At 45.9% G+C, this 27781-nt stretch overlaps 1 protein-coding gene across 1 annotated transcript; it reads left to right on the forward strand.

Annotated features, from left to right (window-relative positions):
* Nucleotides 1–25745, forward strand: LOC146611512 (uncharacterized). The gene is made up of 8 exons (XM_085342732.1): nt 1–120; nt 405–529; nt 3208–3346; nt 13784–13905; nt 14223–14333; nt 14403–14509; nt 23417–23507; nt 23674–25745. The coding sequence occupies exons 1-8, from the start codon at nt 24–26 to the stop codon at nt 23785–23787; spliced, it is 906 nt and encodes a 301-aa protein (XP_085198858.1). The 5' UTR covers nt 1–23; the 3' UTR covers nt 23788–25745.
* The last annotated feature ends 2036 nt before the right edge of the window (nt 25746–27781 follow it).

Below are 27781 nucleotides of genomic sequence, written 5' to 3' on the forward strand. Positions count from 1 at the left end.
CCTGCGTGTTTTCCAGCGTGAACATGAACGTGGCTGAAGCGAAATCAGAGCTGAAGCGGCTGCTGAGCAGGCTGAGGCCGGCTGAACTCACGCAGCTGCTGGGCTGGATGAAGAACTCAGGTAAACACGCTGCACGTGTGGCGTGGGCTTCGTGGGTCACGGCTTCAGCGGGGGACTCCTCACTGTGTCGTCACCATGTCGCGCTGTTTCCACGGTCACGCACACTTCAGGAGTAATACAGAGTGGGACGCTTCGGGGTTTTACGAGTTTGTTACATCTTCCGTTGAAGCTGACAGAGCAGCCCACAGACTGACAGCATGCTGTCACCGCCGAGCCGTCATTTCCCCTTTACTCAGGAGTGTGTGTGTGTGTGTGTGTGTGTGTGTGTGTGTGTCTTCTTGCAGATGAGCTGGAGGACGAGCTGCTGGGAGATAACGGGCGGGTGCTGCTGCAGAGTATTGCAGAGGACCTGCGGGCAAATGTGGCCCCCGATGCTATGCTGCCCTGTGAGACCGCTGCCTACAGTAAGGTACTGTGTCTGAACTGAGCAGGTACTACAGAGCACACTGCTGATCAGTGCGCCTGCATCACTTTGTGATCAGAAGCTCATTATGACCTTCATAAGTTAATAATTAAAGTGGTGTTACTACTTTATTTACTTTACAGTGATTGGAGGCAGCTACAGGTGTAGCCACAGCTGCCCTGGGACAGACTGTGGCTACACCTGTAGCTGCCTCCACCAGTGTGTGAGAGTGAATGAACAGTGGCATTGTAAAGCGCTATATAAATGCACTCCATTATTATTATTATTATTATTATTATTATTATTGTTGTTGTTTCTAATAATCACAGCTCTGTTTGGCCTTTTAAAATTCAGTTTTGGAGGCAAATAAGTGTTTTTAATGTGACACAACTTCCATCAATGTTTACATGACTGTACTACAGAGCCACGCCCACATTGTGTTTAATATGCAGCTTTCATTTTACTTCAAGCTTTTCCTCAATATTTATTTGACTTAAAATAAAAACACTATTAGATATTTAGTCATATTATATTTTTATACAGTTTTTTTATGCCGTTATTTTTGTGCCACTATTCTGAGCGCACGTAAAAAAAGTTTGCAGGTGCAAGTGTTGCATTTCGAGGAGAAATTTATTTTGAGCAAAGAAAAGCTGAATTTGAGTGAACAAAACTCATTGCTGCGTGCAAAAAAAGTATTTCAGTGTTTGCTATTATACACACACACACACACACACACACACACACACACACACACACACACACACACACACCAGCAGCCCCTCTCGCTCAGTTTTTGCATTTTCAATCGCTCGCAATGTGTTTCTCGCGCTCTCAACAGACTTGGATGCAAAAAAACCTGATTGGCTGTTCTGGTCTCCAATCAGCTCGAAGTGACGAAATGCAATATCCCAGAAACCATTTCATCCAAAACTCAAACGAGGCAGTGGTGGAGGAACACAGAGTGGCGGAGTTTGAAATATTACTCTGTCTGAGTCACAAAATAAACTTTAAAGATATTTTCATGCGAGAATGTTTCTGTGTAAACTTCAAACACCTGCTCGATTCATCAGGACATCACATATTTGCATAAGTGCTCTGACGTTTTCGGAGATGCCTGTTACCAGCTGACCGGGTCACTCGGGTTAAACATAATATAAAAGGCTGAACTGACAAAACCACCACCAGGTGTTACAGGAAAAACCATAAAGCCTTTGAACTAAAACGCTGTTGTGACAGTGATGCACACTGTTGTTGGTATATATGTATGATTTGTATCACCTTCATGTTTCCAAACCGACATCATGACCAGCAGCTTTACAGCTGTGGCTCCAGCAAACATCAGCTGATACTAGAAATTAATATTAAATAAATTCTAACAACAGCTGATCAAGCTTAAACGTGCTGCTGTTGTTTAGCGCGATATCCGCTGGTTTCCTCTTTCTGGCCCAAAGTGGGAGATAAACAAGAGAGACGATCAGCTGATCATTGATCAGTTTCATGATTGAAGTAGCAACAGGAGAGGGAGGGGAGAGAATGAGAGAAGAAGAGGCAGCTGTGCAGCGTAACGACAGAATAAATCCAGCTTTGTGTCTTTTTCATTATAGCGAAAGTCCGGGACAAACTGTTCCTTTTCCCTTCAATACGGATGTCTTGTAATTGGTCCAGCCCAGAGTTGATCATGATTGGCTAATCCACCACCTTTCATTGTTTATACCGTTACAAAAACAAACAAACAAACATAAAAATGAAAAATCACCATCAGCCCACTGAGCAAATGTCCGGTATGCCCAATGGCCAGTTCCAGTCCAGCTGTGCGGTCAGCTGGTGGGTAACAGGCATCTCCGAAAACTTTAGAGCACTTATGCAAATATGTGATGTCCTGATGAATCGAGCAGGTGTTTGAAGTTTACACAGAAACATTCTCACATGAAAATATCTTTAAAGTTTATTTTGTGACTCAGACAGAGTAATATTTCAAACTCCGCCCCTCTGTGTTCCTCCACCACTGCCTCGTTTTGGACGAAATGGTTTCTGGGATATTGCATTTCGTCACTTTAAGCTGATTGGAGACCAGAACAGCCAATCAGGTTTTTTTGCATCCAAGTCTGTGATTGGCTGGTTTTGTGGCACAAATATAACGGTGTAGAGAAAGAGTTGAGCGCGCACGGGCAGAAATGTTGAGAGCGCGAGCAACACATTGAGAGCGAGCGCAAAAACTGAGCGAGAGGGGCTGCTGTTGTGTGTGTGTGTGTGTGTGTGTGGATAATAGCTAACACTGAAATACATTTTTTGCACGCAGGAATGAAGTTTGTTCACTCAAATTCAGCTTTTCTTCGCTCAAATTAAATTTCTCTTCAAAATACAACACTTGCACCTGCAGACTTTTTTACGTGCGCTCAGAATAGTGGCACAGAAATAACGGCATATTTTTTGGGGCTTACAAACATTTTCAAACCTTTCTGAAGTTTAAAAATATTGAGCCATTATATTTCAGTTTTTGATTTCGTGTTTGTGCGCCTGCTGCGTACGTCTGATCATAACGGCACTCGGACACTCACATAAGGAGGACACTGTGTTGGTAGAACGAGGCAGTGTTAGTGGAGACAGGTCTGAGCTTCATGATGTTAATGGAGAGAGGTGTGGTGATGATGAGGATGACGAGGAAGCTTTGGTACGTGTTCCAGATGCAGCGGCGGTCACGGCCGACGGTTCACGTGGATGGCTTCCTGTACGACGACGAGCAGGTGGACTCCCTGTGTGAACGGGGGCTGATGAGCCGCAACTACTGCCTCAGCTGTGGATCCCACAGGACTGCACCTCTGGGTGGGAGCACATCACCACTGCTCACCTTTGTTCAGGTCTACATGTTTAGCAGCTGTAGCTAGCTGGCAGTGTGTGTGAAGAAGTGTTACATTAAGGAAAAAGATGACAGCTGTTTAAAGACAAACCGGCACAGTCGCTGTTCCCTCTGACATAGTCAAGTCTTACTTCAGGATCGGTTTGAATAACAAGAAAGCAAACGGTTTGTCTTTTAGCTCACAAACACAGTGCGGTGCTCAGTGTAAGAGTGTGAACACATGCAGCAGAAAGCTGCTAACCCTGACAGGCAGATGCAGGGTTATGTTACAGCCTCGTGCAGTAGAGACGATGTTTGTTAGAACGCACTAGACTTGTAGTCAAGAGCACCTAAACCCAGACCGAGACCAGAGTGTATCGAGACCGAGAAGTCTTTAAACTGCAGCCAGATGCTGCTTTGTTTACGGGTGTCAGGCATATTTATGTGTTTCTGCGACGCACAGCCCTCCTCACCGCTGTCCACTGTCTCACTCACTGAGAGGACCGACGCACGCTCCACTTGACTGTCGCGTCCATCCCCCTCTCTGTGTTTCACATAATGATATTATCCTATATCCTCGCATGTGATTGGCCACAATATGGAGGGATTGGAGCATAGCTGAGCCCCTGTGTGAGAGCTGAGCAGCCAAAGGAAATGTAGCCGGCTCTCGCTCAGTGGGAGTCGACTCTTCTGATTCACTACAAAGCGCTCTGTAAGCACGGCTCTTAGAGCTGACGCTTTTGAAATGACACATTATCGAACGCTACGTTGTGTGTCATGGATACTGTTGACTCCAGAGGCGGAGCCAGACATTTTATACACCCGGGGCTTAGCCCCAAAGGGTAGTATACGGACTTTTAATAACTGTTCGTGCATGATTTTCACTGAAACCTGGCTGGACAGCGCCATTCCCGATGCGGCTATCGATCTAGCAGGCCGCACCGCCTATCGAGCCGACAGGTCTGCGGACTCGGGTAAGAAGACTGGCGGGGGGCTGTGCATCTATATTAACAACCTTTGGTGCACGAACGTCACGGTAACGGAAAAACTGTGCAGTACAGAGGTAGAACTGTTGGTGTTAAAGTGCCGTCCATTCTATCTCCCTCGGGAATTTTCTGCCGTTTACATCTGCGCTGTTTACATTCCACCAGATGTTAATGCTAAGCTAGCGTTAGCACAATTGAGCAGCAGCATCAATAACAGCCTGGTAGCACACCCGGACAGTGTCTTTATTGCGGCTGGGGATTTTAACCACGCGGACCTGAAATCTGTACTTCACAATTTCCACCGTAATGTGAAGTGTGCTACCAGAGGAGATAGAACGTTGGACCAGGTGTACACCAACATGGCGAATGCGTACAGAGCCCAGGCTTATCCCCACCTGGGTCTGTTAGACCATCTCTCCCTTCTGCTACACCCAATATACACACAAAAGATCAAGAGCACTGGGATTACAACCAAAACCGTGAGAACATGGCCGCAGGATGCTATTCCGATGCTTCAGGACTGTTTCCACTGCACAGACTGGGATGTATTCAAGGTGCAGGACACTGACAATCGTGTCGCATTGGACAGTTACACCTCCACTGTCTTGGACTACATCTGTTTCTGTGTGGACAATGTAACAACTTGGAAACGATTCCGTGTGTTCCCTAATAATCCACCCTGGATGACACACGGAGTTCAACAACTTATTCGAACGAGGAACAACGCTTTCAAATCCGGGGCCCAGGAGGCATACAGTGCTGCCAGGGCCAACCTGAGAAGAGGCATCAAGACTGCCAAGCAGCAGCACAGGAGGCGTATCGAGGCCAGGTTTGAGAACAACACAAACCCAAGGCAGGTCTGGGAGGGCATCAGGGCTATCACGGACTACAAAAGAAGAACACCATCACCCTCAGCCGACAGTTCTACTCTGGCTGAGGATCTAAATCTCTTTTATGCCCGTTTTGATAGGGAGAACACCGACCCTGTCCTGTCCCCTCTCCCCTCAACCGACCCTGCTCCGGTCCTGGGCACTCATGAGCTGAGGCGTGTGTTCCGGAGCATTAACACCAGGAAGGCGGCCGGGCCGGATGGAGTGCTGGGCCGGGTGCTAAAAGACTGTGCTGCGGACCTGGCGGACGTCTTCACCTCTATATATAACACCTCGCTGTCCTGTTCACTGGTACCATCCTGTTTCAAAGCAGCAACCATCGTTCCCATCCCAAAACAGTCAAATGTCACATGTCTGAACGATTTCAGACCTGTGGCACTCACCCCCATTCCCGCCAAATGCCTGGAGAGACTGGTCATTAAACACATCAGAGCTGCTTTTCCACCATCCCTGGACTCGCACCAGTTTGCATACAGGGAGAACCGGTCAACCGAGGATGCGATCGCCACAGTGCTGCACACATTACTGAAGCACTTGGAACACAGGAACACCTATGCACGGCTCCTCTTTGTAGACTACAGCTCGGCTTTTAATACCATCCGGCCATACAAACTCCGTCCCAAACTCCACCAACTGGGACTTAACTCCTCTCTGTGCAACTGGATTGTGGACTTCCTCACTAACCGTAGACAGAGTGTCAGAGTGGGTAAGAACACCTCTTCCACCCTTGTGGTCAACACCGGTGCCCCTCAGGGGTGTGTTCTGAGCCCTCTGCTATACACTCTCTTCACCCATGACTGTATTTCCTCCTGCGCGTCCAATCTCATTGTTAAGTTTGCAGATGACACTACAGTGCTCGGACTTATATCCAACAATGATGAGACAAACTATAGGACAGAGGTGCAACAACTAGAGTCATGGTGCCACGACAATAACTTGGTCTTAAACACCAAAAAGACCAAGGAGATCATTGTAGATTTCCGGAAGAGGGGTCATAACAACCATCTGCCTCTCTTCATTGGCAGTGAGGCGGTGGAGAGGGTGAGCAGTTTTAAATTCTTGGGGGTAACTGTGACCGAGGACCTGTCCTGGGGCAACCATATCACCTCAGTGGTACGGAAGGCCCAACAGCGCCTCTACTACCTGAGGAGACTGCGGAGCGCACACATTCCCAGATCTCTGATGTTGAACTTCTACAACTGTGCCATCAGCAGCGTTCTGACGTATGGATTTCTAGTGTGGTTCCCCAGCTGCACCAAGGCCGATCAGCAAGCACTCCAGCGGGTGGTGAAAGAAGCTGGCAGAATTATTGGAACAAGTCTGCCAGAGATCAGTAATATCTTCCCCACTCGCTGTCTGAGGAGGGTGCACAGTATCCTGCGGGACCAACATCACCCTGCGCGCCACATTTTCCATCTGCTGCCCTCAGGGAGAAGGTACAGGTCTATACAGGCCAGAACATCCAGACTGGCCAACAGCCTGTATCCACAGGCTGTGAGGCTCCTGAACTCTCTGCCCCCCTCTCACGGACAATAACCATATCCAACTTCTTAATAGCAATGAACTGGTCTGCATTGGTGCATCATATCTTTATTCTCTTCCCCCTCCTGCCCCCCCCCCCCCCCTCTTTCTTAAATAGATAACTATCATATCTGATATCATATCTCACAGTACAATAATATTGAATGGGTTGCATTGTTGTATTTTGTCATGTTTCTCAGGTCTTTGTCTGAATTTCTACGAACATTATTGCTAAGGATTGTCTTATTGCATTGGAGTCACACTGGGTTAAATATGTACACTTGGGTTTTAAGGGGTATTTATTATTTTCTTCTTTTTTTTTGGGTTGTATGGAAGCCCCAAACGCAATTTCATTGTTCTTGACAATGACAATAAATAAATAAATACTAAATAAATACTAAATACTAAAATAGTATGCAGGGGGAGGGTGACTGAAAGATTTATTAGGCTGAGTTATGAGTTTTGTTCAAAAAAGAATGACTTCATATAGGAAAAAATATATATCACATATGCAGGACACCTTAAACTAGTTTTTTAATTAAGCAGCAAGTCAGAACAAAGTCAGGGCTAGGGATGGGTACTGGTATCCGGTGCCATGATGGCTAAAATGACCAAAGAAAAAGACGGAAATAGCTAAACATGAGAGGTTTTTGGACAAAGTTTGTGTTTTTTCCATTGTTTAAGCACTGCTTCCAGCCAAGAGTGATGCCATATATGCCCTATAGCTGCAGAAAAGGCTAACATTGTTATCTTTTTACAAAAAAACAGCTAAACATGAGAGGTTTTTGGACAAAGTTTGTGTTCTCCATTATTTAAGCACCGTTTAAGCACCGGCACCGTTTCAAAAGTACCGGTTTGGTACTGGTATCAGATAAAACCTAAACGATACCCATCCCTAGTCAGGGCTGTATCAAGACACAGGGACTAAACCCCAATTCAACCAGACCCAGAACTGATCCGGAATTAAAACAGGATTGCAACAGTTCAAAATCAGGACTACTGAGGATTTAACCAAGACAGAACCAGAATCAGAACTAGATGATAGTAGACTATTTAGATTGAGAAACGTTTATATAATTATTTAGCCTTGTTGTGCAAACAATCCTGCAAAACTTAATAAATATAGAATATGAAAAGTAACAAATTGTATCTAGTAGAGCAGGGCGATATGGCCAAAAACTGGAATTGCACAACCCACCCTTCGGTTGACAGCAACACAGGAGAGCCTCACCCACCTTCGGGCTCACTTTTGTCTACAATCGTTCTTCAGAATGATTTGACTGATGTGTGGAGAAAGCTCCATCCTAAAACCAGACAGTATACATATGTAAAGGTTTCTGAGAGCAATGTGAAGGCAGCTGGGCTTGATAGATTATATGTCAACCAGATGTATGATAATAGACTGGTTAAAGCAGAGATCTCACCTGTTGGTTTTTCTGATCATCACTTAGTGACTGCAGATATTTCCTTATTGATGCATTCTAACATCGGTTCGCACTGGCGCTTTAACGTGCTGCTGATTCATGACAAAGAGTTCTGTCGAGCTTTTTCTGACTTCTGGTGCCACTGGAAACTAAGGAAGATGGACTTTTGCAATTTGGCTCAATGGTGGGAGGTGGGGAAACACAGATTAAGCTTTTTTGTCACCAGTACACATCACATGCAACGGCCACTGTTAAAGACTGCTTTGAGGACTTAGAACGAGAGCTCAAGAGGCTAGAGACTGAGATTATAAGTGGGACAGATTAAAGCATGTTCAGTCCCTTCGGAGGCAAGTGTTCATGTTTTTAGACACAGACACTGGATGTCTCCTTCCGTGTCAAACATGAATGGTAAATGGACTGGTTCTTATATAGAGCTTTTCTACTCTGTCCGAGCACTCAAAGTGCTTTATATAGCTAATTCATTCCCAATCACACCCATTCACACAAGCACTTCTAAGCTTAAGTGCTAAGTATCTAACATTCACACTCCGATGGATGCATCGGAGAGCAACATGGGTTAGTATCTTGCCCAAGGATATTTGGCATGCAGACTGGAGCAGCCTGGGATCAAACTACCGACCTTCTGGTTAGTGGCTGATCCGCTCTGCCACCTGAGCTACAGCCACCCCGTGAAGAAGGGCTCTACACGGTGTATGCTAGTTCTGGGAACATGAAATGTTTTGAGTGTGGAGATGTGGGTCATAAGAAAATAATGTGTCCTCACAGACAGCTTGCAGCGGGACCTGCTGTGGATGATAGTGGGGAGGGGGTTAGCGGGCAGCAGGCACTAAACGTGGCTGCCCCTCCGGTGCGGGGCGAGGCTGTCGTTGCCCTGGCTGAGGCTGTGTCTATGGTGCGGGGCGAAGCAGACGTTGCCCTGGCTGAGGCTGTGTCTATGGTGCGGGGCGAGGCCGCCGTTGCCCTGGCTGAGGCAGTGTCTATGGTGCGGGGCGAAGCAGACGTTGCCCTGGCTGAGGCAGTGTCTATGGTGCGGGGCGAAGCAGTCGTTGCCCTGGCTGAGGCTGTGTCTATGGTGCGGGGCGAAGCAGTCGTTGCCCTGGCTGAGGCTGTGTCTATGGTGCGGGGCGAGGCCGCCGTTGCCCTGGCTGAGGCTGTGTCTATGGTGCGGGGCGAAGCAGACGTTGCCCTGGCTGAGGCTGTGTCTATGGTGCGGGGCGAGGCTGTCGTTGCCCTGGCTGAGGCTGTGTCTATGGTGCGGGGCGAGGCCGCCGTTGCCCTGGCTGAGGCAGTGTCTATGGTGCGGGGCGAAGCAGTCGTTGCCCTGGCTGAGGCTGTGTCTATGGTGCGGGGCGAGGCCGCCGTTGCCCTGGCTGAGGCAGTGTCTATGGTGCGGGGCGAGGCCGCCGTTGCCCTGGCTGAGGCAGTGTCTATGGTGCGGGGCGAGGCCGCCGTTGCCCTGGCTGAGACTGTGTCTATGGTGCGGGGCGAAGCAGACGTTGCCCTGGCTGAGGCTGTGTCTATGGTGCGGGGCGAGGCTGTCGTTGCCCTGGCTGAGGCTGTGTCTATGGTGCGGGGCGAGGCCGCCGTTGCCCTGGCTGAGGCAGTGTCTATAGTGCGGGGCGAAGCAGTCGTTGCCCTGGCTGAGGCTGTGCCTCCGGCGCGTGGTGAAACTGCCCTATCTAAAGAGGACGCTGCGCCCTCGGTGTGAGGTGAGGTCGGCGTTTCTCCCGCGGACGCTACGGCATTGGTGTGGAGTGAGGTGAGTGATTGCATGACTACAACCAAGCCGACAGAGAGGGTGGAGGCTGGACCTGCGGTCAGTACGGCGCAGACTGGGGATGAAATGGGGAGCTCTGAGTTGGGTGTAGAGTGTGTTGTTGCCTCGGGGGACGGAGAGGTGGAGGAGCAGCAGCGCAGGACGCCTGCTGGTGGTTATGGTTACGACACGAATGACATGGAGTGTGATTCTGACTCTGATAATGTTTCTGTGGCAGACAGTGTCTCTCAAAATGCAGATTTGTATTCTTTGGAGGTAATCGTTGCTTTTCTGGACGACACCTTTGGTAGGAAGGTGAATGTTAGGGAATATTTCCCTGATGTTGAGAAATTCGTTTCGTCAGCTATGACTCTTCAGAAGGTTGTAGGTAAATGGTCTGTATTTATATAGCGCTTTTCTAGTCCCTAAGGACCCCAAAGCGCTTTACACAACCAGTCATCCACCCATTCACGCACACATTGGTGATGGCAGCTACATTGTAGCCACAGCCACCCTGGGGCGCACTGACAGAGGCGAGGCTGCCGAACACTGGCGCCACCGGGCCCTCTGACCACCACCAGTAGGCAACGGGTGAAGTGTCTTGCCCAAGGACACAACGACCGAGACTGTCCAAGCCGGGGCTCGAACCGGCAACCTTCCGATTACAAGGCGAACTCCTAACTCTTGAGCCACGATCGCCTAGATTTCACCAGAAGGCCAAAAGACAAAAACAAAAAACGAATCCAAAACCAAAAGAAACGAAGCACACCAGAACACAGGAAAAAACAGAGTCCAAAACAGAAGAGTTCAGGGGGCCGACCGTGCGGATGGCAACAGCGGCGACGTGGACACAGTTCGGGAGGCCGGCCGTGCGGAAGGCAACGGCGGCCACTCAGGCGAAGAGGGTCCGGAGGCCGGCCGCGCGGAAGGCAGCGGCGGCGACGAGGGAGACGACGGAGCAGTTCCGAGGGCCGACCGTGCGGACGGCAACAGCGGCGACTCAGGCGATGGCGATCCGGACCAGGCGAAGCACAGGCTGAAGCTGGACCAGGCGAAGCACAGGCGGAGGCTGGGCCAGGCGAGGCTGAAGACACGGAGGCTGGGCCAGGCGAGGATTGGACTTACTGGATGGTAAAGAGCGTTATCATCTGGAGAAACATGTTACTGGTCTGAGGGAACAGTTGAAGCGTCTGAATCGGTAGAGACACTGGAGTTTTTTACGCTGAAACGTTATGATCATTTCATCTCTGCTGGGTTTTTCTGTTTGCTTTCTTGATGGCTTCCTCTTATGTGCCGGGATTGAGGGTGGCCTCCTTGAATGTGAATGGGTGCAGGGATGCCGATAAAAGAGCCTTATTAGCTGAGGTGATCAAACAGAAGAGATTAGATATAGTCTTTCTCCAAGAAACACATACTGACAGTTTGAATGAGATAGACTGGGATCTGTGGTGGGGAGGGCGGAAGTTTCTTAGCCATGGGACAAGTTTTAGCGCAGGAGTTGCTATTTTGTTTTCTCCTTCTCTAAATGCGAATGTTATTTTCAGCATAGAGATGGTGGCGGGCAGAGTCCTTTTGGTGACGGCTGACATTGGAGGTTTTATTTTTACTTTTGTTAATGTCTATGCACCAACCTCAGGGGCGGAGCGTGGGATTTTGTTTAAAACATTGGAAGAAAAATTAAGTGGTGCTGCTCAAGGGGATTGTGTTGTGTTGGGTGGGGACTGGAACTGTTGTCTTGACTTTACTTTGGATAGGACAGGGGCGGAGCCGCATCTTCAGTCATCTTCTGCTTTAACAGATGTCCTACGGACAATTAACTTGGTTGATGCGTGGCGGGTGAAGCATCCCTCATCCAGGCAGTATACCTGGGTGAAAGTGACTGATGGCAGGGTTAGTGCAGCGAGAGTAGACAGGTTTAATGTGTCTGTTTCATTTACTGCTCGAATTATTAACTGTCAGTGTTTTCCTGTTGTTTTTACTGATCATCACTTGGTTTTACTGGAGCTGTTTCTATCTCCCACCAGCAAATCCAAATCTTTTTGGTGGTTTAATATAAAATTATTACATGATCGGATATTCTGTGTATGAAAGGCCCAAATTCGTGTGTTCTGTCAGCAATATAGTTTTCTTTTGACGGCCAATATCATGAGAACTGTGCAGGACCTTGAAAAGGAGATAACACGTGTGGAGACTGTCTCTGGTTCACAGTTAGGTCAGCAGGATAATGCCTGTCTTCATTCTAAAAGGCAAGAGCTTAACCATTTTTTACATGAGGGCTAAAGGAGCTTTGGTTCGAGCACGTTTCACCAGGCTCCAGGACATGGACGCTCCAACCATGTTTTTCTTTAATTTGGGGAAGTCTGTGGTTCACAGGAAGCAGATGGTGTGTCTTCAGCTTTCGGATGGAAGAGTGACCACGGATCCGGCTGAGATGAGACGGCATGCAGTGGCCTTTTACACGGACTTGTTTAGTGCGGATGGCTGTGATGTGGACTCTGCTTCGGACCTTCTGCAGGGGCTTCCTCAGCTGAGCCCAGGGGATCGGGATGTTTTGAACAGGGATATGACCTTGGATGAGCTGTCTGCGGCGGTGTCTCAGAAGGCTTCAGGCAAAGCTCCAGGAATAGATGGTTTACCATCAGATATTTTTAAGCACTTCTGGAGTCTTCTGGGTTGGGACCTGCTGGACGTGTTTAAGGAGTGTTTTGTAGGAGGGATACTTCCAGCTTCCTGCAGGCGTGCAGTTATCTCTCTCATACCAAAGAAGGGAGATTTAACCCTTCTTAAAAACTGGAGACCAGTGGCCCTTTTATGTGCAGACTACAAGATTCTCTCCAAGGTTTTATCGAACAGACTGAAAATGGTCATTGACCTGCTGATTGGTGTGGATCAATCTTACTGTATTCCGGATCAGTCTGTGATTGATAACTTGTTTTTGATGAGAGATGTGTTTGATATTTGTAAAGTGTACAATGCTAAAGTCGGCATCGTTTCTCTTGATCAGGAGAAGGCTTTCGACCGTGTGGACCATGATTTTCTTTTTTCCACCTTGAAGACCTTTGGTGTTGGGCGGGGGTTTCTGACTTGGGTGAAGCTGTTGTATAGCGATGCTTGCTGTGTTGTGAAGGTGGGAGGGTTGAGTTGTCCTGTGCCGGTTCGGAGAGGGATTAGAGAAGGTTGCCCTATCTCTGGACAGCTTTATAGCATTGTTGTGTTCATCAGTACACAACTGAAACCGGTTTAGAGAGTTTGTTTAGCCGTGGAGGGAAACAACTGAAAATATGAAATAAACACACATGTGAGCTGAGACTCTCATTTCATCATTTGTTGATTCACTCCAAGAGCAAGTAACGTAATAATGGGTCAAGAGATCAGTTTGACATCAATCTTTCGTGATTCACCGCCATATTTACATTATTTGTACAGTACGAATGATTTGCTTTGGTACCTGCTCAAACTTAAGCTCTCCTCTGTCTGCCTGGCTGCGCTTCTCCTACAGCAAACTCGCAGGCAGCAGCTCCTCCCCCCTCGCTCACATGCTGTGCTCAGTCGCCGAGTGCCTGAGCTCGGATCGTACCAAAATTAGGGGGAATTTACGACTGCGCGCTATGTGCTTCAAATATTGTGTGTAGTTTTTGTTTTATACAGTTGTCAGTCAGGCATCTAACTATGAAACAAATGACACTCCAAAAGACCCTGGGCTTCTGCAAAGATGACCCGGGCTTAAGCCAGTAAGCTGCTCCACTGTCAGCACGTCAGTGGATGCACGAGGTGATGGTGCAGGCAGCTGAATGAAACCGTTTGCTGTCATCGTCTCCTTTGGCAGACTTCATCTCTCACTCGTTCTCCGTGACCGAGCTTCGGTTCCTGTTCCAGCACGTTCTTCCAGATCTGAGTGGCCGGACATTGGTGGATGTAGGATCCAGACTGGGGGCCGTGCTGTATGGGGTCAGAGGTCAACACACACACACACACACACACACACACACACACACACACACACACACACACACACACACACACACACACACTTGCTGTCATGTTTTTGTCACTGTAGAGGACATTAGAACGACTGTCCTTCTTCCTAATAAGTGGAGCTGTACAGACTTGCAGGAGGATTTTCCAGGAACACGAGCAGACGCTCAGGCATTTGGTCTGAATGCACTTTTGTGACAAACTTTTAAAAAAGTAAATCATTCAGTTTAATTTAACAAATGTTGTTGCTTGGAAGTCTTTCTTTTTCACCTGTGTGTGTGTGTATTCAGGGGTACGTGTACAGCTCAGCGTCCCGGCTGCTCGGCCTGGAGATCAGCGAGGGTTTCGTCAGGCTGCAGGACTCCATGCTGCACAAATACAAGCTGACTGACAGAGTTCAGGTTTGTGTGTTCGGGTCGTGATGGTCGCCTAGAAGACGCTCAGCCACAGATGGTTTCTTCTCTCTACAGGTCCTCCAGGCTGACGTCTGCACGCAGGATGTTCTGCTGCAAAACGCAGATGTTGTTGTCATGAATAACGTCTTTGAGTACTTCATGGAGCCCGAGCAACAGGTCAGGTAAGGTTACACAGATATAAGCCCTGCAGGGCAGTTTTGTTGTGTTTGGTTGTCTGTGTGAAAGTTTGATCTGGGTTTTGGTTGAGAGGACATGCTGACATGCACTCAGGTCTGACTGAACTCGTTGAATCAGGGCAGGCGTCTCTGAAGGCACAGAAAGCTGTATGCACAGAATCATCGGTCGAATCCAGCAAAAAATGTGCTGACTTTGCCCTAAAATAAGGGTTTAGTCCTGTGACGTATGTGCACAGCAGGACAGCGCTGGCATATATCTCCTACTGTGACTGTTCACGTGAAGGCGCAGGCTGGACAGCCTCCATATGGACTATTTCAGACTCGTCCCACTGGTTTGCTCCTGTAATGAAACGAATGATCAGCATTTTGTGTTCAAACATGAAAGTAGTGATCCTTTTCTCACAGCGTCTCTGCAGCCAGTCGTCTCCCCCTGCTGGCCATTAGAAAGAATGCAGGTTTAAGACATTCCTGGCTTCACGTTGTACGAAGAAGTGCCATAATTTAGTTAAAGAGGTTTGTTCAACTCAGTGTTCAGTGTCATGAAGGAGCTTTACACCACAGCCCAGCTCTTACAGTTACAGCAGCACAAACCTGTCACTGCAATTCACTGTATTACAAAAGTAATACAGTGAATTGCACAAGTTACAACAAACATCAGGTGTGCTTGCAGGCTGTTTGTCACCAAGCATACTGATTGACTCAGAGCAATGAATGTAATTGTGATCAGGTGAAACACTACAAGTCCTAAAGTAACCTTTAGTGTTTGAATGGATGCACTTTAACCTCCTGAGCTCTTCCACAGCAGCATTTTGAATTTCTCTTTGATATTTGGGCTGATTGGGACCTGATGAATGTAAAAACAAAGAATGACCAGATTTGTTTTTACCTTATTTTTGTTTTTAAGAAAAATCAGAGCCACATATGAGGATATTTATTTAAAATGTTGATAGAACAGGCGCACTATAATGCCCTCGTAAGTGGACATCAGGCCCTTGTAGAGCAAAATTGAGTATTTTGGTCTAAATAACCCAAAATGTGACGTCCACATATGTGGACACAGGTCCCAGGAGGTTAAAGAGCCTCTGCAGCCCGCACATTAGAAATGAACAGGATCAGTGCATTAGCTGGAGTTTTTCTTTCACCTCTCAGTTGAGTGATTTTTGCTGCATTGCTCTGTCATCCTGTTTCTATTCTTTATACATCTGTATCATCTGTTTCTATAGTAACGTCTGATCGGAGCAATCAGTACTCAGTTATTTATGTTTGTGTAGAGCAGGGTTGGCAACCTTTCTGATGATGAGTGCATCTAACATTTCCTCAGAGGTCAGTGTGCCGTATGACTGCATTAGCAATAAATGTAATAACGCTCTATATTAAAAGTTACCCACTATATAGAACCACTTTATAGGATTATATTTGTTCGCAGATGTTGGCAGCTGTCAGCGAATAGTTTTCAGCTATTTGGAAACAAAAGACTTTTTATCAGCAAATGAACTGAACAAGAGATAATGCAAATGCTATTTATGGTCTCCTCACAACAATGATAAATACTGTCAATAAGGCCTCTGCAATGTTCTGAAGACAGTTAAACTGTCAGGTAGTGACGTCCAGCAGGTGAACATGCAGCTCCATGAACTCACACAGCTGTGGATTCCAGCTGCTTCGTAGTTCTGCAAACTTTGACCCCACAGAGTCGAGCTTTTCAGTTCAATCAGCTGCATTTCGATGTCCTCTGTGTCCAGCAGGTTAATGTGAGACAAATCCAGCTGCTCATTAAAGATTTCTGGTTTGATCAGAAAAGAAAACACTGGTCCAAACACCTGAAAGTCCTGAAACAGCATTGTGAATTCTGTCTCCAGTCTATGTATGTATCCGTGTATTTCCGCTGAGCCGACAGCTGCTGAAGCTTTTGAAGTGTCAGAATGTGGAAAGCTAACAACGTCCCTTTCACTGGTAGGCTAAGTTACTTTTAGCCAGTTACAAGCTGAATCTGGTAGTTGGGTTGTTAGCTAAGATACCGTCATTAAGAAGCAGCACAACCAATGTTTCTATGCGAGCTGATTTGCGATGTGCACCGCTGGTCATTTATTTTTGAATGCACCTTCTCAGATTAACTCACTGCGTGTCGTGCCCAGGGCTGGACTGGGACAAAAAGAACGGCCTTTTGACTGGAGACCGGCCCCCCCAGGTATTAAAGCCATAAAGCCTTTGAATGAAAACAACCCTGTTGTGACAGTGATGTACACTGTCTTAGATTAGATTAGATTAGATGAAACTTTATTAATCCCTTGGGTGGATTCCTCTGGGAAATTCTGTAAATAAATAAATTTAAAAAGCTTGTTGGTATATGTATGATTTCTATACATGTTACATCAGATAAAAACTTTGGTTGCAAGACTCAGATAATTATTTATTAAAATCATTTTAAATGAGAATAAGAAAGTATGTCTTTGTGCCCCCCTCTCCCTGTTAATGCCCTACCTGCCCCCCTGGCAACACTTTGCTAGACCCGCCCCTGCACAGTTACCAGCTGTCAGCTACTTAGAAAAGGATCCTGGTGTTATTTGTCTCTCAGAAACAGTTCATAACTTCAACTCATCCATGTCACCTAAAAGGTAAACCTGTTTCTCCATCACAGCTCTGATGATCCAGTAAGGACATCTCCTGGTTTCATCTTCATGTTTCCCTCTCACCACATATCCAAACCAACATCATGACCAGCAGCTTTACAGCTGTGGCTCCAGCAAACATCAGCTGATACTAGAAATTAATATTAAATAAATTCTAACAACAGCTGATCAAGCTTAAACGTGCTGCTGTTGTTTAACGCGACATCCGCTGGTTTCCTCTTTCTAGTGCAAAGTGGGCGATAAACAAACAAGAGAGAAAAGCCGATCAGCTGATCATTGATCAGTTTCATGATTGAAGTAGAAACAGGAGAGAGAGGGGGGAGAATGAGAGAAGAAGAGGCAGCTGTGCAGCAAAGACACAGAATAACTCCAGCTTTGTGTCTTTTTCATTATAGCGAAAGTCCGGGACAAACTGTTCCTTTTCACCTCAATAAGAAACGCGTAATATTTTCTCTGAATACGAAATGATTCTGTTTTTACAGGACGGTTGGAAGCTCTACTAACTAACCTTATGAACAAAATAAAGTTCAACATCAGTAACATAGCACCCACCCAGCTGTATAGAAACTCTGTCATGCTAGCTAGTAGCAGTACGAAAAAGTCAGCATAATGAAAATAAACTCCACCTAAACTTTATATCTGACACAGATAGACTGCAGGTCATAACTTCTTACCTGAAGTTCAGTTCACCTGACACTCGGACCGGCGGCCACCTCGGGGCTCTCCTCCTCCGGGAGCTCCGCCGTAGCCACCACCAAACAACTGAGTTATTTTTATACATTGGCCAGCATCTGGCCAATCCACCACCTCTCACTGTTTATACCGTTACACACACAAAAAAAAAAATCATCGGCCTATAAAAATGAAAAACTCACACTTAGGACCGATGCCCAGTGGGTCGATGGCCAGTCCAGCCATGGTCATGCAGTCAGTTAACCTTTCGCGTGCCAGCTGTGGCGCACATGCCCAGGGTTGCCGACCGGGAGCTATAACTATCTTTTATAGACAGGGTTCGTAAGGGTGCTTGAAATCCTTGAAAATGCTTGAATTTTAATATTGTCTTTTCACGGTTTGAAAAGTGCTTGAATTTCAGAGGAAGTGCTTGAAAGTGTGTTTCCTTCACCACAAATAACTATCTGATTGAATAGTTTTCTTATCAGAGAGAAATAAAATGAGTCGCAAAATTTAAAAGCAAGATTTCTCCTCCTGGGCTGCCTGATTATTATTTTGCTGTCAAACTCGCTGGAGAAATGATTGAAATGCACAGAGTGTGATGCAGTACAGCAGCGCTATATCGCAGTAGTTATGGCATGGAATATGAACTTAGCTAACATTACTTAGCAGTAGCAGTCATATGAGTTACTTTAGTCAAGTGAAAGCGTTAAACATTAGCCCGTTACATAACTAGCTAACTTAAGGCTTTCTGATGAACCCTCTGACCCAGAGAAGTCTCAGTTTCAACCTGGGTCGAAAGTGCGGACTTCAAATTATATAGAGATTGAAAATATGACATCATTTCTGGGGTAAAACCGCAAAGGATTCTGGGAACTCGTGGCAAGTGGTACTAGCGCACGCAGGCTTTCACAAGAAAACAGTCACACAGCAATAAAAAGAAACCCAAAAAATGGCAAGAAGCTGTTGTATTAACTGCAATAGCCGGTCGCATGACAGCCACGGGAAGCCGACGGGTAAAGAGATCGTTGTTATCGGATTACGTCGTTGAAGAGAAATTGTTCGAGCCATGTTTCCGAAGTAACAAAGAGCCACGGATGGCCTGGATTAATAAATAAAGACAATGAATTGAATGAATTACGAAACACTCTTTTTATTTCTATTAGCTCTGAAAATGTTGTGTAACACTACAACCTGAAACGACACATAGATGCGTCGGCCTGTAACAACAGCTGTGAGATGGAATCGTCCAAATCACCAAAGTAAACTGGAGCTGGGCTTGTTGCAGGATCTGAAGTTACTAAACGTGTTGTGAGTGTGTGCACTCTCACTTAGGACCATAAAATAATATGTGCGTGATGACAGTTGGGCAGCACGCTAACGTCCTTACTCCACTCTGTATGCTCGTGTGGGTCTGTCTCGTGCTTTTTTTGCCTCTTCGTCACGTCTGTCTTCGTGCAGACCTGCCGAGTTCTCCGTCGTTTTGTACATGACTGTTTTTGGGGCAAATAAAATGCAAGTAGGGATTAAAACCGCAGAGTTAATGATTACAGGTGCTGGAAATGCTGGCGCTTGATGTTTAGATTTTGGTGCCACTCGTGCCCACATCTCTATACGCTGTTTATTTTTTCTGAATAAAACAGTGGTGTTTAAGAAACCGTAAAAACTGTGAGAATCAAAAAACGATACGGCAACATGTGGCATCTGGTTGTTTAGGAAGAGGGGGAAGTTTTAGGAGTGACGCCAGCGAGAGAGAGCGAGTTTTGATAGGTGAGAGATTTGTGACGTTTACTGTGTTTGGAGTCTCAAGTTAGTGTGTTGTCTTGTGCAGTCAGTGTGTAGTCGTTGTTTTGTTTTGTGTGTCAGTGAACGTCACAGCTGCAAAAAAGCCACCAAAGGCAGACTGCAGTGTAAACGCTGACACAGCTGCTGTCAGACCTGCAGGTTTATCCCTGTGCTGTTCTCATCTGTGTCAGAGTGACACAAACTATTTTTTGCAGTTGCATAAATAATTTGTGTGTCTTCTTCTTTGATGCAGAACAGCTGATTGTTCTGTAAATAGATTTAAATGGTTATATAAAAAACGTCTGAGCCTTGGCTGCATTTTTAGGTAAATAGAACCAAATAACTTTGTTGTTTGCAAAACTTGTGCATATTTTTTAACAATGTACAATTTCTATTTGCATTTCAAGTTATGACAATGATTCGTTAAACATGGTTTTTACAGTCAAAATGATCACTTTCTACTCGTATTTTATATTTTGTCTGAATTTAGATCAATGGTGCTGATACAGTTTGTCAAAATGAGAAAATAACAGATTGGCAAGTTAAACAGTTTCAAAGGTGAAATATAGAGAACAAATCCAGTAGTCAGAAACAGCCAGTTACACCCTGGACCCCAGAGGGTTAGAGGCTAAAAGCAAAGGTGTCACCAAGTACTGTTTATATTTGTGTGTACAGCTGCAGCTTCTTTGAGTATTGACTTGGTGCCTTTGGGTGAAATAATGGTAATATGATAATATGACTGATCCATATGGTCACAGAGAATAGTCACTTGTTTCTGTGCTACCAAAGTTTCATTCAAACTGTGTTTCTGGTCAGCACCGACACATCAAACTACTTACACATTATAAATGTCTTCAAGCTCACACTGAGGCCTGTGGGGCACAATCAGCCGCTCAGACAGTACACACATTTATGTGTGTTTGTACATGAATATTTCATACTTTAAGGCTGCCTATTTATTTATTTATTTTATTTTGCTACAAACGGGACAGACATGACTGGGGGATAGGACAGGGAGAAAGAATGAAAGAAAGAGAGGGAGAGAAAGAAAACCAGAGGGGAGAAGAGACGGTGAGAAGGGGGGGAAGAAAGAAAACAAACAAACAAAACACCTGGGTCACCTGTATGGAGAAAAAAAACAGAAGAGAAAGCAAACAACAAAGAGCAACATAATAAAAAAAATAGCACCATCACAATAAACTAGCTAGCAGTAAATATCAGTAGATACTAAATAATAAACGATATTGTGCAGCACGCAAGATAGACAGCGCACAATGTGCTTTGAGGCAGCAGCCAAGAAAGCTGTAGTCTGCGTCTGTGAATACCCGTGTGTACACCTGTGTGCATACCTGTGTGGATCAGCATGCTTGCATTCCAAAGGTTCCTTCTTGTAATAATCTGCTAGAGGGTGTGGGGGGCCACAGCCCCGTCCTCCAGGGCATGAAGCAGGTATGGAGGAGATCAAAACTCCAGACATCCAGAGGCCCCCAGAACACAAGAGACCAAGGAAGACCAACAGAGGGGCAGCCGCGCCACTGGGCACCCCACCTCTGAAGTGGCCCGAGCGAGCCCCAGGCTCCAGGCCCCGATAAGCAGCCGCCAAGGAGTGAGCCGGTGTGTACCCGGACGCCCACCCCCAGATACAAAGAACCACCAACGCACCGATGTCTGAGGGCGTCTGCCACCGGCAGGGGAAGTGGTGGTGGGTGGAGATAGGCCTCCAAACCTTGGAGGGCCTGAGGTGTCCCCAGAGAGGTGGCGTCTGACACCCAACCTGACATATAGACACAGACATACAGGCACACACAGACACAAACATCCATTCCCCCCCTCATGCTCTCATATGCACTTACTCCACACTCAACCAACGTGGAGACAGACATAAAGAGACGCTGTACACACGATCACACTCCCCGAGCGTACTCTACAAACCGGGTCTAGGTACCCTTGCCCCTGGAGGGGGGAACTGCACCCAGACCCAGGTGGTGTTACCCTTTTCCCTGCGGTGGGGGGAGGCAGACCGCCCCGACTCCGCAGTAGCAGGGAGGCCCCACACCCCAGACCGCAGTCGGACGGCCAACTCCTCCTCCTAGCCCCCCGCTCCAGCAGGCCGCAGAGAATGGGGGTGAGAGAAGACTCCAAACCTCCCTCCACCCGCTCATTGTAGTGTTGATGCATGTGTGTTCTAAGGTGCAATTAAAACCCAGGAAGGCTGCCTATTTATTTAAGACAGATGAACAAAATACATTGGACTTGTACATAATAATATCACAGATGATAAATAAATAGATTTTAAATAGATGCTTGTGCATTCTTCAAGTCTTCTATGTTGAATTGAACTACATATGTGATGTGTTCAAAGCCTCCCAGTCAGTGCTGTTCTCCAGGCCTGTCTGACATGATGTTATTAGCACTTTAAAGGTGATCATGTAGGACTTCAGCAATAATGTAGTGTCGTTAAACATCTCACAGTTAGTTTTATTGGGAATTAACTTAAACACAAACAAACATCTGTCTCCTATTTTTGTGTCGTACAGGAAAGAAGCATCAGTATCTGATGAGAAGACTTTGTTTTTCAACAGGAGAAGTTGATTTGTTCACATTTTCACATCTTAATTTTTGAGTGAAATGTGCATTTTGAGTTTATGCACTGTATGCATAGAATGCGACCGTTTCCTTTTGCAGTATTTTTGTGTGGTCTTAATAAAAGGGGAACAAAGGTGTTGAAGTTCACCTAGGATGATTTGTTTTAAGGGACCTTGAAAGTGTTTAAAAAGTGCTTGAATTTGACCCTGAAAAAGGCGTATGAACCCTGATAGAAATACATGTACAAAATGTGCAAGGATGCGTACATAAACACACAGAAATGTACATAACTACACTACAATGCACACAGAAATACACTCAAAGTATATACAAGATAAAGCAGCAACAGAAACAGTGATACAGTGATGGTAATAGGAAAGTACAGTTTCATCAGCACATAATAAGAAGCCTCAGCTCATTAGCAGGTCTTATAATGAACAGAATACAACCTAACTTTCTGCTTCCAGAGGAACCAAGAGTGCGAAAGCAGCTCGGTGCTGCTAGTGAACGCACCGTATCAGGTGATGAGCAGGTGTGAGCGCCTCTATACAAGCGGGTCGGGCAGTTTGCATGACTGTGACTTTCAGGTGTGTGTTAACTCGCTGCCAAGGATGAAAGCTGTCAGCAGTAGAGAAACAATAGTTAACCCTTCCCAGACTAACAGGGAGTATCTGAGGATTATCTCAGACACCAGAGGACTCCATTAAGCATGCTGAAAAGTTCATGTGCAGGTGGAAAAAGACTGAATGTGCAGGGTAGGCAAGCGTGTTCTCTTTAAGAAAACATGGTGACATGGCTTAGGTTTGCAAACTTCATTTGAACAATGTGCTCTGGACAGGTGAGACCAAAGTGGAGATGTGTGTCTGTAATCCACAGCAGTACAATTAGTTAAACACAGCACACTGGCACGAACACGTGATGATTTGGGTTCGTCGTGCAGCCAGAGCAGACCTGGGACCTCTGTTCTAGAGTCGGATGTGAGCTCCCTGGTCTGACAGTCCAGCTTGTTCTCAATCTACTGAGAATTCATGAAAAGAATCCATGTGCCAGTCAAAGGTGACTGAAAACTCAGGTGGGACCTTAAGACACTTCAACTACATGGAGACCTGCCAAAGACCGTATGTGTTTCATTATGTCCTGATGTAGAAAACCTTGGTTTTGGCTTCCCTTCTGTACGCTCTGTCAGATGCACACAGCTATGATGACTTTCTGTTTTCAGGGCATGGAAGTTCATCGTGCAGAATTTCCGGAAGAAGGGATCTCTGCTGGTCACTGTTCCCAGCCTGCACGAGAGTCTGAATCCCCTGCAGGTGATGCTCGGCGGATGTTAGCAGTTCTTACATGTGGACAGTAAAAAGTGTTTCTCATGTTGTGACAGATGAAGTTTGTTCCTCTCATGGATAAAGTGACTGCTAACATCATGAGCCAAGCTGTTCTTGGTCTGTTCTTCAATGTGTTTGTGTCTGTGTCAAACAGGAGGTGTTGCAGCCTGACTGGGTGGAGGAGCTTCCTATCAACTACGACGTCTACCTGGGCAGAGACACAGACCCCGACGCTCTCAGACAGATCCACCTGTACAGGGTCATCTGATCTGGACTGGACCCGTTTGTCCCTGATCTCAGTTGAAATCGTCTTGGCTAATTGATACTCTGAACTGGTCAGAAGTGAGCTCGTTAAATCCAAACCCAGTTAATGAAACCCATGATCTGGTTTAAACTGGTTAGGAGGGGTTGAAATTATCTGGGTTGGTTAGAGCTGGACTCTTCCTTCCCTGGTCTGCATATCAAAGAAACTCAGGCTTTGTCTCGTTAATTGAGTTGCACTTGCAAAATACTGTTAATATTAATGTTAATATTATATGTCAGTTAATTCAGCGTTGACTAAACGTGTCCTTTACTATAAAGGCAACAAGTAACCAATCACAAACATGGACAGATGAGCGTGGCAACATGATGAAAGTGTCAAAATGAGGCTTTCTCTAGTAAATCCTCATATTGAGTCACAATGAGACTACCTGACTATCCCAGCAGAAAACTCAATAAATACAACTTTCCACACACCAAGGCCGACACGATGCTTCAGAAAAACTGTCTGACTGGTCGTAAGGTGGGGCATCGTGTAATGTTAGTATATCCTGCTCAGGTCAGAGATACAGAATAATCAGTGTGAACATACCACGAGTAACATGATCACAAAGGTGCACCGTGCTGCCACTCTGGTCATGTGTAATGTTTTCTTGGATGTGCCTGTTCACACCAATCTTTAAATGAGAAGGTTTGTCATTTCTAAATGTGGCATTCAAAGGAGGAGGCCAAACATCCCTGCAGAGGTTGGAGTCTTTCAGAAACAACAATGTATGGAAAGTGCGACCATCAGAAAACTGATGGTGCAAGTGGTGGGTTGAAGTCAGAATGTAGAAATGCACTGCAAGGAGTCAAACTCCAGTGTCCTGACACTTCTTCATGTGTCCCTGCTGCAACACACGTTCCTCTGGCATTTCTTTATATACAAATGATATCGAATTTAAAAAACCTTCAGATATTAAATAAAGCAGGTGTGGCGCATGCCCCTATTTTAAGTCTCTAGATTGGGGGTGATGGCTAGTGATGTGCGATACCACTGACTTCCTTTCCGATCTGATACCAGGTAAAATTCAGGGTCGACGATACTGATCCGATACTTTTTACAGAAACTTATTTTATTTATTGTATCTCAAATTAAAGCGTCATAATGATTACAGGACATCAGATTACTGTACTTGATCTTATCACTTAATAATGCAGGGTTCATCATATAGAAATAAAATAAGTTGTGCACTATTTGAACACGTTGCCTGTCTGCACTAAAGGACTCTGTGAGAGACGTCTGTCTCGCCCTGGCAGCACCTGTCCCTCTCCTCCTCTTCAGTTCGTCTCAACATAAGCTCGTCATATTCTGTGATATGATTTACTCTGAGGTGTTTGACCAGGTTAGTGGTGTTGCCACAACACCTCACTGTCTTGCCACATGTATCACAAACCATGTGTTGGCTGTTTGTGGATGTAAAATGCATCCACACATGACTGTTTACACTCAGCCATTGTTGTGAGTGCGCACGCCAGAGGCTGCCACACAGTTATACAGCCGTGTTTCACACATGACTATGAAAGGTGGAGGAAGTAGACAATCCGAATGTTATAGTTTCTTTCCACTGTGTTCCTGTTAATGATAAACTACAAATTTACCCTAAATTACTAACATATCGATATTTTAATGTGAGAATCTATTCTAGAACATAAATGGCTGGTATCAGAGGAATCGATATTTCAGGATCGATCCGCACATCACTACTGATGGCACGGCCATAGCTGGACTGGCCATCCCGGTGGGTCGATGGTGATTTTTCGTTTTAATGGGCCGAGAATTTTTTTTTCTTTCTCTTTTTTTTTTTTTCTGTCCCGTTTGGCTGTTTTGCATCAGAATTATTGTCTAAAGGTGAAGAAAGATGCCCAACGGATTTACTTTACCAAATGGACCATCCCAGCCTTTCCGTAATGGTCTATTTGATGCACCTTTTATTGTTTATTTTATTTTATTTTCACTTGCTAGATACGGGACAGACTTGAATGAGGAAAAGAAAGGGGAGAAAGAAAGAGGGAAAGAAAAACAGCGGAGAAGAGGGACGGGGATAAAGAGCAAAAAACAACAAAATAAGCAGACAAAAATACATCTATCAATCACCTGGATCACCTGTTGAGAAAGAAAAAAGAAAACAAGCATTTAACAAGGGATAACTCAGCAGCCGCGGAGCAGAAGCCAGGGGGAGTTGCAGTGACGCGCCCGTGAGCTCCGCCGGCAGCCAGCTGTGCCTGAGTGACCGAGCCCCAGGCCGAGAGGCCGGGGGCACCCCACCTCCGAAGTGGCCCGAGTGAGCCCCAGGCTCCAGGCCCCGATAAGCGGCCGCCAAGGAGTGAGCCGGTGTGTACCTGGACGCCCATCCCCACACACAAAGAACCACCAACGCACCGATGTCTGAGGGAGTCCGCCACTGGCAGGGGAAGTGGTGGTAGGGGGAGATAGGCCTCCAAACCTTGGAGGGCCTGAGATGTCCCCAGAGAGGTGGTGCCTGACACCCAACCTGACATATAGACACAGACATCCATTCCCACCCTCATGCTCTCATATGCACTTACTCAACACTCACCCAACGTTTTCTTTTTTTTGTAACGGTATAAACAGTCAAAGGTGGTGGATTGGCCAGATGCTGGCAGATGTGTAAAAATAACTCAGTTGTTTGGTGGAGGCTATGCCAGAGCTTCCACAGAGGCCAGCGGGTGGATGAGGGAAGGGGAGGCAGAAGGAGGAGAGACCCGAGGCGGCCGCCGTTGTTCTGGGAATCCATCCTACCTGGAAAAACATCCTACAAAATGTTTCTGCGCAGACGCAGCGCATGCACACAAAACCAACGCTGAATTAACTTCTTTTTCTCTCACCCATCCGGAATACTTCTTAAGGTTATGGTTAGGGGAAGGGTTAGGTTTAGTCGCAACTCACCCTCAAATTATATGTAACCCAGGTCCCACGTAGCTATGGTAAAGCTAGAGTATATAGTACAATGAGACTGGGCCTGGGTTCGTAGTGCTACTAATAATGATACCTGATACCCTCTAATTTAACTAATAAGGACCACCACAACTGTATTTTATACAAATTTATCCCTCACTGGGTATTTATTTAGACAAAAAAGAAATGAATAAACAGTTACTTTTATAAAATGAATTGGATTGAAATAAACAAAAATGCTGTAAATGTGACTACATGAATTATAAATAAAAGATTATCCACACAAAATACCTCTTTCTTAGGTGCCAACTGTTATTTCAGTTACGACAGCTCACACCTTTAAAATGGATGAATTTAAACCTTTGATTATAACTTTGATTAAAACTACACACTTACTCAAATTAAACTAAATTTGTAACAGTGGGCCCACACACACACACACACACACTTTAACCTGTCCACACTACACCTGTAGCACGGTGCTTGTTGCAGGCCTGATTCGAAGTTCGGGTGCGGTGAGGCCTAAAACTGATGGCCGCTTCACTCAAACTGAGCCATAAACAAAATACGTGCACTTTAGTTCCAGTTAGTACTCACGAGTCCAATGAGTTTGTTAGTGGGGCAATCAGAAACGGGCAGTTAGCAGTTAGTTCACCAGTAGTGAAGACAGTCAGGGGTGAGAAAACAGTCAGGGGTGAGAAAACAGCAGGGTCCATCCGGGCAGAAACCTCTCTCTCCTTTCAGAGCGTCCCTCGGCTTCTAAACATATTAAAACACTTGAGCTACAATACCAAATGCTATCACATAACGATTTAGCATTAGCATGCTTTGACTGAAAATCACAGAGCTAAACATACAGCATGGCATCACAGCACATAACGCGGTAAGCTGCGCTAATTAGCAAGCCGCTAGTTAGCATCACATATCACGCTATTTTATCACTATAACGAATAGTTACTGTAGCACTCTCGTGTGATGCGACGAGCTAATAATCACTCTCGATGTTAGTCCGCTGTAAAACTTTTAATGCGTACTCCAGCAC

The sequence above is a fragment of the Diplotaxodon limnothrissa genome, linkage group LG19 (assembly GCF_057381915.1).
Source record: "Diplotaxodon limnothrissa isolate DT_005_m linkage group LG19, D_limnothrissa_male_GT1.1, whole genome shotgun sequence".
NCBI lineage: Eukaryota > Metazoa > Chordata > Actinopteri > Cichliformes > Cichlidae > Diplotaxodon > Diplotaxodon limnothrissa.

Bases quoted from the DNA above. Each gene is read 5' to 3' on its own strand.
- LOC146611512 (XM_085342732.1), top strand. From the start codon at position 24: ATGAACGTGGCTGAAGCGAAATCAGAGCTGAAGCGGCTGCTGAGCAGG. The intron at 13,906-14,222 runs GTCAGAGGTCAA...GTGTGTATTCAG, and splicing joins TGGGGGCCGTGCTGTATGGG to GGGTACGTGTACAGCTCAGC. The intron at 14,510-23,416 runs GTAAGGTTACAC...TTCTGTTTTCAG, and splicing joins GAGCCCGAGCAACAGGTCAG to GGCATGGAAGTTCATCGTGC.